The 13,947-nt window shown below is 35.3% G+C and overlaps 1 protein-coding gene across 1 annotated transcript in view; it reads right to left on the bottom strand.

The window, feature by feature from the left end:
- Positions 1-251: 251 nt before the first annotated feature.
- LOC120766752 (homeobox protein abdominal-B-like) overlaps positions 252-13,947 on the bottom strand; it is a 156,638-nt gene continuing 142,942 nt past the window's right edge. The window contains exons 2-6 of the mRNA XM_040092424.1: positions 2,688-3,368; positions 1,714-1,913; positions 1,416-1,608; positions 754-968; positions 252-690 (exon numbers count right to left, since the gene is read on the bottom strand). Coding sequence (XP_039948358.1) covers positions 499-690; positions 754-968; positions 1,416-1,608; positions 1,714-1,913; positions 2,688-3,368 — 1,481 coding nt within the window. The 3' untranslated portion in view covers positions 252-498. The remainder of the gene's footprint in view (positions 691-753; positions 969-1,415; positions 1,609-1,713; positions 1,914-2,687; positions 3,369-13,947) is intronic.

The following is a 13,947-nucleotide window of genomic DNA, read 5'->3' as shown; positions in this document are numbered from 1 at the left end:
AAAACATCTTAGTGATCAAAACAATGAAACTGTCTGTTTAAACCAAACAAAAGTTATTTAAAACTTTAAATAATAAACAATGGATTGCAACACTCCCTTATCAGAAATTACACTGGGAAAAAGGTTTGAATACACAAAAATTTAAACAAACATTGCGTAATGTTAAATACAAAAATATAAAATAATATGAACACAAATAAGAACTTTAATTACAATAATTTCTTTGCAATTAAGGTTTTAACAGGCAATCTCTTTGATTACTGTTGATCCACAATAAGATTTCTGAACTTTAATTGTCTATAAATATAAATGTGTAGATAGTAAGCAGCTTTCTACTAATATATTGAAGTTATTTATTTACGGCAATATTTTGATGTATATGAATGTGTAGGTTGAATTTGTCAATTACAGAAATTCTGGCTGTATTTCGGTTTTTATGTTCACAAAATGCTAGTAGGTGGGGAAGCCCATGGCGCTGGCACTGCTGTTGTCCAAAGGTCACTGATGCATTTTAGCGGTATGATGCCCCATGCTCAAACCCAAATTCATATGATGAGTATTGTGATGCTGTTGCGTCGCTTGCGTATGGTTATGATTACTATTGGCGCTGTTATTGTTATTTTGTTGGGAGGCTTGACGTTGTGAATTCTTTTTATTTTTCATACGACGATTTTGAAACCAAATTTTTACCTGTAAACCAAAATGGAGAAAAGAAAATAATAATGGTAATTAAATTATCATTGCAGCGCTTACCTGCCGTTCAGTAAGATTTAAGTTTCTTGCTAGCTCCCAACGTTTTTGTTTGGAGACGTAAGCGTTGTAAAGGAACTCCTTTTCCAATTCAAGAGTTTGAAATTTGGAGTAGGGCTTACGCTTTTTTCGCACCGAAACTTGTCCAGTCCATTCATGTAGGGCATTAGTGGGAGTACAAGGCCCAACCGTACCAACAGGAATGCCAGCTGTACCACCTTAAAATGAAATCATAATGATCATGAATAAACAAAATACATACATATATATATTTTCATAATTGAAGTATTTTATATATTACATATAAAATATATGTTTATTCATTTTTAAAATCATCACAGTGAGAATGATTAATTAGCATTACGACCTTAGTGCAAAGGTTGCTCACGATTTATTTACAATAATAATCGTGCGAATGCACTTCAAAATGTTTTATTTATATAGTGAATTTGAATTCTAATAATTTCGGTTAATCTGTAATGTAAAATAGTTAAACTACATGAACTGTTCGATAAGAGAATAAACGATTCCTACCTCCGATTATAAAGATTTTGTACTCGCCGTATAATTTTCAATTATATATAAAAATACATTGTATATGTAAGTCAATAGCTTTATGAAAAATTTAATATGAATAAAAAAAAACAAGTTGTACAATGTTTTACCTGAACTTGAATAAGCTTCACTTGGGTACCCACGCAGCCCGCTTGGTGAAGAATACGTTGGCGTTTCATAACTAGACTGCGAAGTGCCCTCGACGGATTGGCGGGCAGCAGCTGCGGCAGCATGTCGTTCATCACTAGCGCTCATGTAGGCCGCTGCAGCGGGTGTAGGTTGTTCCCGGTAATTCCAATACGGCTACAGTCGTATAAAAAGTATAATCGAGAGATTAAACAAAGTCCTTCTTAGGTTTTTGCTGCTAATAAAACATTTATATGAAATATTATTTAATCATTATTTAACCTGGTATTGTGTCTCGGGGTAACCATAGAAAACTGGCTTTCGGTCTCGATCTAGAAAGTATTGTGATGCGTGATATTGTGAACTGAAGCCATCACCATCGTAAGCCCAAGGATGAGGATGTCTTTTAACTGCTGCCGTCGCGTCAGCTTCAAAACCAGGTCGGATCGCGGGTATGTGCAGAGGTGCTAACAATGACATGTCTGAAATTAAGAAATTCAGAAACAATTGATTAACATATACCCGGATAATTGCTTAAATAAAATTTTGTATAAATCTTTATATAAAATTGTATATGATCGTTTCAGAAAAATATATTTAAAATATTATATAAATATCTTTTTAAATGAGATTAGTCAATTTATAGTCCACTAATTAAAAAGATTGCTAATAACTTTACATTTGGATTGCAAAATATAATAGAATACATTTTAAAACTATATGTGTTTGAATGGATCTTCTCGTTTAGAAAGCATTTTTTTGGAATGAAATATTTCAAATGGAGCCCTTTTAAATATTTCCAAGTTTGTTTGGAAATCTGTTCTTTCAAATAAAGGAAATAATGATGCCAAATAATTTTAGAGAAAAAGCTGACGGAATTATGTTTCATGTTTATTTTTTGTCAATAATTCTGAAAGAATGAGAAATATTAGAAGAATGAAATAATTTTGAATTTTAGCAAGTGGAATGTGTTTTAATTCATTGTTTGAGTAGTTAAACCATTCAATGCGATAATATTTCAAACGAATTTTTATACCTTAGATAAATTTAATTAAATATAATATTTTTTGTACTATTATATATTTATTATTAATTTTATGATAATCTTTTGAAAATTTATAACTAATGTAGAATAGTTGTCTCAAAGTCTGAAATCTGCAAACTTTTCAATCATTAGATCTTTGTACAAAGTATAAATTTACGAAATTAAGAAAGGGGTGTAACTCAGTAAATTAAACTAAGCTTTTTTTACTTACCTGGGGGTTGGGAACTAACACTGGAGGGGGAAACACTCGCCGTTGACGGCGCAACAATCTGCGTTTGGCCGGACGCCACTGCTGAGTTTTGTTGTTGTTGTTGTTGTTGTTGCTGGAGGTTCGCAGACGCACCAGGAGGCACACTATTCGTTTGCTGCTGTTGTTGTTGCTGTTGGTGGTGTGGAGAGGTGAGATGTTGCTGTGCTTGAGGTTGGGCACCTGAAGGTGTTTGGGAAGGACTGTGGGCACCACCAACTGGTGTAGCTGCGAGCTGCTGTTGCTGCTGTTGAGTGGGCAGGAGATGTTGCTGTTGTTGTTGTTGCTGTTGCACGGAAGCAATTGGCACTGGAGGGGGATCTTCATACATAACCGCATTAGTAGGCGTGGAATGTGACGTTGTTGTTGTTTGTTGTTGTTGTTGTGGAAGCACAGCCGCCGTCGGTATGAGTGAGGTTGAATTCGCCGACACAGTCGGCACAGTGTGTTGAAGATGATGATGGTGATGTTGCAGATGCGGATGGTGGTGGTGATGCGGGTGGTGGTGCAATTGATTGATAATATTTGTGGCGGGTTGTTGATTGATAACCGAAACAGCGGAGACGGTGGACGAAGCAGTAGCGGTTGGATGTGGAGCGTGATGATGTGGCCCCCACCAAGTCCCGGCAGCGGCGTGCGACCCGACTGCCGAGACATCGTGGGGGTCGTAGAGAGCACACGCCAGCGGGATGGTTGGGGTTTGGGGGAGTGGTGGAATATTTACGGTTATTTTGAGCGCGATTCGAATAAAGCAGTAACGAGTATTTTAGCGAACAGCAGATACAATTATACAACGCGAACGCGAGTTTTCCAAGCGTGGAGTTTATATATTAAAATGTATTAACATTCAATAAATAATTACGAGATCAATTGCATTAATCGGTTGTGAGATTTTACAAAAAAAAGTTATTTCACAACCCGGCAACCGTTGTCAAAGAGAATAATACACATAATATATGCAGATGAGTAGTTATGCGTTAAGTCAGAGAGTAAATATTTCACGTGAATGAAGAGAATTATAAAAGAGAACACGTTGGCGACGGTGGTGCAATTATTCACCAGGAATATGAGTGTGCAATATTTTTTGTTGGTGAACGGGAAGCAAGAGTAAATGTTTACAGCAGGGCCCATAGGTTAGAATGTGATTGTTAAGGTTAGTAAAAACATTTTAAATATTTTTTAATTTTTTTTGATTTATGGCATGTTCACATTAAAGTTTCCATAATGTTAATTAATAATTTTTTATTTTTATTATATTTTGGTAAGTCGCAAAGTTTTTGTATTTCAAGTTCATTTAATAATTTAATTTAATTAGGATTTAAACCATTTATTTGAAAAATAGTTAACGGCGATTTGAGATTTGACGTCATTTTATGGTCGATTTCAGTGAGTTGTTACATTCGTTGATAGTGTTGTTTTTATTTCGAAGTGTAGCAAATATTTTTATTGGAGGTATTCCAGTGCCCATAAAATGACAAATGAACAAGCGCGACGCGTGAGTTTATGGTTCCAATTAAGAAGTAGTCCATTCATGGGAAACAAATTACACAAGCAATTCAAAGTTTTTTTTATTTTTATTATTGTTTGTTTCCAAATTTGTATATTTTTATTTGTTGTATATTAGTTGTATTGGTAGAACATATGTCCAAGTGTTTATGACCGCCGTATAAGTTATTTTTGTAGCCGGTGCCGATAATAAAATTCATTTTACGATCAAAACAAACACAAATTTATATTGTTTTTCAGTTTTGTAAATTTTCGCAGATCTCCGATTGAAGACAGGTTGAACGGTTTCCGTTGGTGTTATTGTTTCAGTTTGTTGCGGCACAGATATACATATGTATAGATGGAGCAGGTGGATTTCAATTTGGGTGGCAAAGTAACATTGTTGAAAGAAAAAAGCGACTTGTTTAGTTCAATGTTTATAAATAAATTCGTTAACTTTATACGCTTAAATATTTTGTAAATTTAGGTAATTCTATGAACTGGGTATGTTTTGTATTCACCAAATATACCGACTATATTAACACCACATTTTTTTATTTGAAATTCAATAATTTTAGTGAATGATTGCAATCATTCCAAACTGTTTCCCCTCTTTTAAGAGCAATACAACGCGATGTCGATTTCAATTAAAAAATTGACACTTCTTTAGCTAATTGATAAATCTCCGACGTATCAATTGGTTTCGACGCTGCTATTATTGTGCTATACTACACGTTACAAATACCGCTTCAAGCGTATGTTTCGTACTGTGCTATGCGGAGTACAAATCTACACTGAAAACAGAGATTCTTTTGTCAACACACGCAATACACAATTGAATCGAAATGACTATTTGCCTGCGACATTCCTCCGCGCAGCACCGCACCACTTCTAAATGCTCGCGCCTCAATACACTATGCGCAAGGCCACCACTAGCGAACATACTTCAAAACAGCGCCAGCTTCGTCGTTAAGATATAACACTCCGGCGCACTCGGTGTGCGAACAAAGGCAAACGCTAGTCAAGCAATTCTTCCACTAGCGTGAGCGAGCTCCCAATAAACCACACGTATTGTATATGTGCCGCTCGTATATGTATACGTAATATTCAAACAGTGCGTGTTGCAATACGTGAACATAGGCAAACACACATTTTTGAGCGCACGACAGGATGTTCTCTCACCCACACATAGAGCATAGGTCTTCTATTCACATTGTATGAGTACACGTGTGCTTTGGAGATATGATTTTCTCACAACTACAATTATTCACCCATTGCACATTGTCTAACACTCTTTTATTGGAAACTTTTAAGTAGATAGATTGATTAAAAAGGAATATATCTGTCGAAGGCAAATGTACTACATGAATACAACAATTGAAAACTTTTCTGAACATTTCACTAAAACTAGCATATCCGCCCTCTACAAATAAAGTACTTGCTTCAACAGTGTCGACCCTATACTTATGTATATACGTATTATATTCTCAGACGCAGTATCCCTACACCTCACACGTATTTTCTATACGTATACGATCACGTACATAGATTCTGAAGTGTATTTGTGTCGATTATGCATACTCCCTCCCCACGTGAAACGCTCAATTTGAATATTGACGCTGGCCTAAGAAAGCGTTGCCATGACATTGAATTCTCTCTATTATAAAGAGCAGTGAACTGTGCTCTTACACCGTTTCTGACTCTACCTCGTTATGCATGATTTAAAACAGTTTGAACTCAAAACGAAATTTTACTTTGGAAATTTGATTTCCGTTTTCAAACACAGCAAGATATACCCTTATATGTATATTACAATATTTATCAAAAGTTTAGCAATATGTTTCAAAATATTGCAAAAGTTAAAATTTACATTTCAATACTAATTGCACAAATAATAATAATAACTGAAATCGAATAATTTTGAAACTAATTCAAAACATTTGTACGATAACCATATAGATTATCACTCAACATATACATATAGTAGCGCATGCGCTTTATACATATATTAAACAACTGTATCTCTTATCATAGGAGAGAAGGTTTATAATGAGCGTATCCACATTTGAGTCATATGTCTGCGTTCAACTTTATAAACTTATTGAATCAAAGGGCTCCATCTATATCTAAAAATTGGCGATGTATTCACGCCAACAAACTTTGTTATTGTCTACTTATGCTTTTTGCTTGGATAAGATTCCTTTCTACCTACAAAAGCATGAGTGTGCGTATACATATGTATATACATATATAAGTTTCATGTGCATGACTATGCCCACACCTTTTAATAAAAGTTATATACATATACATACGTATATATATGCCACCACATATATATGTATTTTTATGAGTTGACGTAGTTAAAGAATTTTCTGAAAAAAAATTTTAAGGCTAGTTATATGATAATTAAACAAAAGAACACTGAAAACCCATATTTAATTTGGGAAAAAACCTTATCTTAGGCAGTCATATACTATTTTACTAAACAAGTACAGTTAGTGCTATTAAGCTTCTCTAAAACGAATTGTATAGATTTTTGAGAATTTTTGTTTTTTAATTATTAAAAGTTACTCTCTTGGAAAAGCAAACCACAGTAATATATAAATATGTACATACATATAGTATATTAAATCCATTTAAACCATTATAAACAATTTATCTCAGCTAGTAGCTCATTTCCGTTCTTATGAGAACTAGTTTTTCCTTACATCGAATAATCTGACCTTGAGACTCATACTTGGCTTTGCAACTGGATATGTATGCATACCACAAGTCAAAGATTCAAAAGAATTTCCGATTTTATACCATTATTTCTAAACGGGATCACTTTTGGACAGGCGCTATTTTGAATTCCATCCGATGCCTTCTCTGTATAATACGAGTATATACATTAGGAACCAATGATGATAGCGGAATAAAACTTTACACAAATACGGTATTTGAAAAATATGTAAATGACGTATAATGAAATCTCGATTATCACTTTATCATGCGAGAGTATAAAATGTTCGGTGACACCCGAACTTAGCCCTTCCTTACTTGTTATAATTGGATCGCTTCAGTAAGCCTTCTTGTAGCTCTAAAAGAAATGGAGATATTTTGCATCGGTACGGTCCAAAAAAGTCGAATGTGAACTACAGTCTGAGTTAGATTTGAAAAAGCTCGGCAGGGGATCGTATGAAATGTAATACGAAGCTAATCTTAACATTGCCGTAATGCGCCGGCTGGTAGTAAGCCAGTTCAGTTATTGTGGGCGATGAACCAATTGAGATATGTAAGCCTTGGAATGGGAAAGAAAATAAATTAGTTGAAGTTCCGAAACCGGCTATTGTTTCAAATATTGAGCACCGGTGGTAGAATACAAGATTGGTAACAAATGGTACTTTTTTGCAAAATCAATTCATTTTATTCAAAATAGTCCCCTTTTGCTTCAATACAGTGTTTTGCACCGTCCAAAAGCATGTCGAACGAGTGTTTTAGCTCGTTGGCCGGTATGGCCGGCAGTATGCCGGCGCAAGCCTTTTGAATAACCTCTATGTCTGCATAACGCTTTCCTTTCATGGAAAAATGAATTTTTCCGAAAAGGAAGAAGTCGCACGGTGCCATATCAGGTGAATACGAGGAGTGGTTAGTGGTTAAAATGTTATTTTTAGTCAAATAATCGGTCACAAGCGTCGAAAACGTCGAATATGGCGCACCAAACGCTTCAAAACTCTAAGGTAGAATACCGCATTAACGTTATGGCCGGGTGGAACAAATTCTTTGTGGACAATACCTTTGGAATCATAAAAACAAATCAGCATTGTCTTCACTCTTGACAATACCTTTGGAATCATAAAAACAAATCAGCATTGTCTTCACTCTTGACTTCTTCATGAGCGATTTCTTTTTGGTAAAAGTTTTACAAATTTTTACCAAAATTTAATGTTGGCTCTTTGTTCGAAGCTCATAACACAAACAAACTGACACTTAAAACGCAATAACTTCACTTCCAATCTATGAAATGTTACGAAATTCTCACTGGACAATCGATAAAGGTAGCAGATTCTAACGCACCAGTCGTCATATGGATGGGGCGCTAGATTCAAAAAATTTACTTTGGAAATATAAATATAAATACATATCTCTGAAACGAGAAGTTTAATAATGAAACTATTTTATTCTATAACCTGAAATAAGATATCAAGTATTATTGTAATCCATTTCATATTTTACATTTATTTACAACATGTTGCTACAAAATTATTAGATCACCAACCTACAGAATTATATAGTATATTCAAATAATTGAGGAAACCATACCAGGAAACCAGACCAGTGAAAATCCTGTTAAGATATTGTTATAAAACTGTGAACAGATGTTTCTTTAAAGCATGAGAAGATTGGCATTGCAGATGAGCGAAACGACCCATTGCAGCACAAAATGCAGTTATGCAAAACCCTATAGTGTGCTAGTAACTAAGGCGCTAAGTAAGATATAAAACTATTATTTGGTACAAGATATCTTAGGAGAAAGTGACACCAATGGTCTGAAATTAAAAAAAAATGTAAAACGACCAAAGCTGCAATACCCTTCACAGATTACAAAGTTTCTATACAAGAACTTAATTTTGATCGATCAATTTGTATTGGTATACATATGATCTGAACAATTTGTTTTGAAATTATAATTTTACCTAGAATAATAATTCATTCCCTAAATAAATAAAAATTTCATACAAGAAGTTCATTTTGATCTATCAGTTTGTATGGCAGCTACATGCTACTCGTATATGATATATAAAAAAAATCTGAAGCACCAAATTTAAAAACCGAGATACACGAAAGGACCACTTAGAACCAATCCAATAATATCACAATAATTGATTGTCTGGTGTAATTAGAATATATGGAGGATTCAACAAAGTAGTTTGGTGAATGGCCCTATGTTAAGCAGGGTTGAACCAGCTTTAATCATGTCCAATGAGATCACAATGTTAATGTACCATTATTTTTTCATATGTTTAGTGTGGTTACGACGTAGGTTCTGCCCAAGTATACAACGTGGTGCTTCTTTTTGCATGGTATTTATATTCATTATTACTCAAAAGAGTATTTAAATATATGTATGTATGTATATAGGCTTATTAACATGCCTATCTTAACGCAGTTTACAACAGTTCCCCAATCGTTAATACGTATTAAAACTATTTGTGCGATTTTATAGAGTAGACCAATTAGACAGAAAAATTTAAGCATACACTTTGGAATATATTCTAAAATATGTAGGTAAGGTAATAATATAAGAAAAAATATATACTCAAATCGATAAGCATTTCAAAAGCTTTGCTTTCTGCGTTTCCTCACACAAGACTTAATATCATAATTTATAATCACTGGGAATTACAAAAACAATATAAAACAACTCAACTGGAATACCCTTTATAAATAACAAGGGTTCGGGTGTCACCGAACATTTTATACTCTCGCATGATAAAGTGATAATCGAGATTTCATTATCCGTCATTTACATGTTTTTTTTATTTTGCTGTAAAATTAATTAGATTAGTAGTTCCTGAGATATGGTTTTTGGTCCATAAGTGGGCGACGCCACGCCTATTTTCAATTTTTAATAAAAGTCTGGGTGCAACTTCCTTCTGCCATTTCTTCCGTAAAATGTAGTGTTTCTGACGTTTTTTGTTAGTCGGTTAACGCACTTTTAGTTATTTTCAACATAACCTTTGTATGGGAGGTGGGCGTGGCTATTATCCGATTTCTTCCATTTTTGAAATGTATATGGAAATGCCTGAAGGAAACGACTCTGTAGAGTTTGGTTGACATAGCTATAGTAGTTTCTGAGATATGTACAAAAAACTTAATAGTGGGCGGGGCCACTCCCACTTTTCCAAAAAAAATACGTCCAAATATGCCCCTCCCTAATGCGATCCTTTGTGCCAAATTTCACTTTAATACCTTTGTTTATGGCTTAGTTATGACACTTTATAGGTTTTCGGTTTTCGCCATTTTGTGGGCGTGGCAGTTGGCCGATTTTGCCCATCTTCGAACTTAACCTTCTTATGAAGCCAAGAAATTCGTGTACCAAGTTTCATCATGATATCTCAATTTTTACTCAAGTTACAGCTTGCAAGGACGGACGGACGGACAGACGGACGGACGGACAGACAGACATCCGGATTTCAACTCTACTCGTCACCCTGATCACTTTGGTATATATAACTCTATATCTGACTCTTTTAGTTTTAGGACTTACAAACAACCGTTATGTGAACAAAACTATAATACTCTCCTTAGCAACTTTGTTGCGAGAGTATAAAAAGTATACGGTGAATGAAGTATACGGCGGCAGTAATCACAAGGATACAGAAGAAGCGCGAAAAAAGCTAAACTAGGTCATGAAGCATTGTTCGACTCACACAACCTCCAGCTCGCTACGAAGAAAACAGAGCTACTACTGCTAACAAACAAACACATATCCCTCGAGATAAGCATGCACACAAGTACCATATACTTGGCGCATAGAAGGCAGTAAACTACTTGGGCGTAAGACTGGACCCCAGACTAACCCTCTGAGTACAAATACAGCACGTCGCAGGAAAGGCAGCGAAGATCACCTCTCTACTGAGCCGATTAATGGCCAACATAGGAGTCCCCAGCCAAGAAAAGAGAAGCGCCTAATGTCGACGACAATCAGCATCATATTATATGGAGTTGAGATCTGGGCAGACGCGCTTAAAAAGGCAAACCGGCGTAAGATAGTGGCCAGACGGCACCGCACCGCAGACCTCGCAGTTGCATCAGCCTACCGAACAGTATCAGGCGATGCAATATTAGTTATAAGCGGTAATGAACCAATTGACCTTCTAGCATGTGAAAGGAAAAGCTGTGGGATCTAAAGAATTCATCCGATAATAACAAGAGCGCAATACAACTAATAAGGAAAGAAGGCAAGATACAATAACAACATGGCAACAAAGATGGGAGAATGAAAGCCGCGGCAGATGGACGGCCTGGCTAATAAAAGATCTAAACTTATGGACAAGCCGTAAATTGCCTATACAACGACGCGACAGAAGACGACGCTGAACACACATTCTTTGAATGAATTCGGTCTTATACTAAGTATCCTCTGGGTAGCCAAAAACATCCGTTTAAAGGCGAGCTAACGTGAGAAGGCGAACCATCCCTCCCAGGGCTATGCACTATGTTTGGGACCCGCCATGTAAGGAACATCCCCAATAAAAATGAAACAAGAGCCTCCCCCCTTTTGATGAGGACCATGGCAAACGAATTAGGGCGTGAACCTGGAATGTCCGGTTCTTTATTGGGAAGGTGCCGCTGCCCAGCTGGTTGATGTCCTCGTAAAAGTAAAGGCTTACATCCAGAAGTACGATTGACGGGACAAAGACTGAGGCGATTAGGTCCTTGTGACATTTACTACAGTGACCATATAGATACTCACCCGCCTCTGTGCGGCAAAAAACGTACACAAAGGAGGTTAGACGTCGAGAAGCTGCAATCACAACACACAGCCGAACGATTTTTCACTCGTTTTGCACTGCTGCCCTCTGAGAGAACTCATCAGGAACTCGGTATAAGGAAACTGTACCTCGCAACGTTAAAACCAACCACAACACTGGATGGGATAGATACCGAGGACTGAAGAGGGAATCGAGAAGTGTTCCCACTTTAACTCGTCTTCAAACAAACACATATTATAGCTTCAGTTAATGAAAATGAGGAAATGTTCACTAACGTTGAAATATTTCACAAGTCTTTAATTTTTACGAAATGCGAATTAATCAAATTTTCGGCTCTCTTCAAACTCAAACCTTCCTTACTTGTTAATATTTATTCATGTTTTATTGTTTTATAGTAAGTACTTATGGGTAATACTCGTATAAGTTCTTTTTTTGCCTTGCGAAGCCCATGTTTATTTATTTATTATTTCAACATGTTTATTACATTTCGACTTTTAACTACTTATTTGATATTAATATGCGTTTGGTTATTTATGGCTAATTTTACCGTGTTAATTGTTTTATAATGTGTTAATATTATAGTATGTTTATGGTAGCTCGTTTTATGGCAATGTTAGGAATTGAGTGAAGTGTGCCAGTGAGAGCACGAATGACCAATTAAAAGGCAAAGATTGATTTATATAGAATTGTCCAAGATTAGCATTAAAAATTAACTGCTTTATTTTTATTGATAGAAGTTGTATTGTAAATAAAAAAACTAAGTTAAATAGAGCAAGCATTACTAAATGAGCAATTAGTTGATTTTAACAAAATAATTTTTTGATGAAAATTTTTTAGCATAATTCTGTTCACGATAATAGCTGTAGCCATTTAAGAATGAAAAGATACAACATGTCATAAAGAAAAAAAGATGAATAAAGAGTTTTATTAATCCGTATTTTTCCAAAAATATACTACATGTTATCTCTCCATACATTTTCAAAGGAGTTGATGTTAGGAGTTAGAGCTAATTGCCCTTTTCATCAATTATTGTTGGGGCTTATCAAATTCTATACCTACCTTTTCAATTCGTATTAATGAAAGCCCAATTTTGCATAATTATTTTCTCTTTATACTGAAATATATCCTACTCGATTATTTGATATATTTGAGCTGATATCGAAAATATAACAATTATAGCGATTTGACCATTTTTGATTTTGTTTCAAAATTTTTAGGCCAGAAGGGGCACTTGTCACTACGATTTCTTGTACTAAATTACAGTTTTGTATCTTAATTTAGTGCTTAGTTGTGGCACTTTATACGTTTTCGATTAATCTCAGTTTCTACTCAAGTTACAGCTTGCAGAGATGAACGAACCAACGGATAGACAGACTGTCACTCACTATAATACTCTGTAACAACATGTTGCAAAAGTATAAAAATGGGCTCCAAATGGATCATGTCCTTCTCGCCTTTATATTCTGGATAGAGCGTTTATATTCTCCTTTTATACTCTTGCAACAGGTTTTTACAGAGTGAAATAGTTTTGTTTCCCTAACAGTTGTTTGTATCCCCTAAAACTAATCGAGATAGGGTTATTTATGTATAAATGATCAGGATGATGAGACGAGTTAAAATCCGGATGTCGGTCTGACTGTCCGTTCGTTCATCTGTCTGTAACTTGATAAAAAATTTAAATATTGTAATAAATCTTGGTTTACATGTTTCCTGGTAAAAAGCGGAGAACGAGTTCATTAGGTAGGCATAGTCGGACCACTGCCACGTTCTCAGAACACCATTAACTTACCATCACTAAGCACCACATTAAGATATAAAACTTTAATCTGGCATAGGTCATCACAGTAGCATCTGCGAGTTAAAAATTTTGACATTGTGGGCGAAATACGCCAACGAAATTTTAATTTTACCCCGATATGATATTGCGGGAGTCGGGATATAAATAATTGAACAATGGGCATGGTACCGTTCTATTTTAGCTGAAATCTCATATCTCGGGACCTGCTTGACCGATTTCAATCAAAATTATTTATTTTGCATTCACATGTATATGCAAGTAACACCTAGGTACCGAATATCTGGACCCAAGTACATATAGTTAAATTTATACTGTATGCATCGGCCAATATGTGGGTTATCACATTGAAAATGAAGGAGCGTGTTTTACTCATAACAGTTGGGGTACTCACAACCCGTCGTAAAGCATCGTAAAATCGTAAAATCATAAATTTTTACACTTGTTTAAAAAAATTGATGTTGGA

This window comes from Bactrocera tryoni, chromosome 1, assembly GCF_016617805.1.
Source record: "Bactrocera tryoni isolate S06 chromosome 1, CSIRO_BtryS06_freeze2, whole genome shotgun sequence".
In the NCBI taxonomy this organism is placed as follows: domain Eukaryota; kingdom Metazoa; phylum Arthropoda; class Insecta; order Diptera; family Tephritidae; genus Bactrocera; species Bactrocera tryoni.
This window is presented reverse-complemented; position numbering and strand designations above follow the sequence as displayed.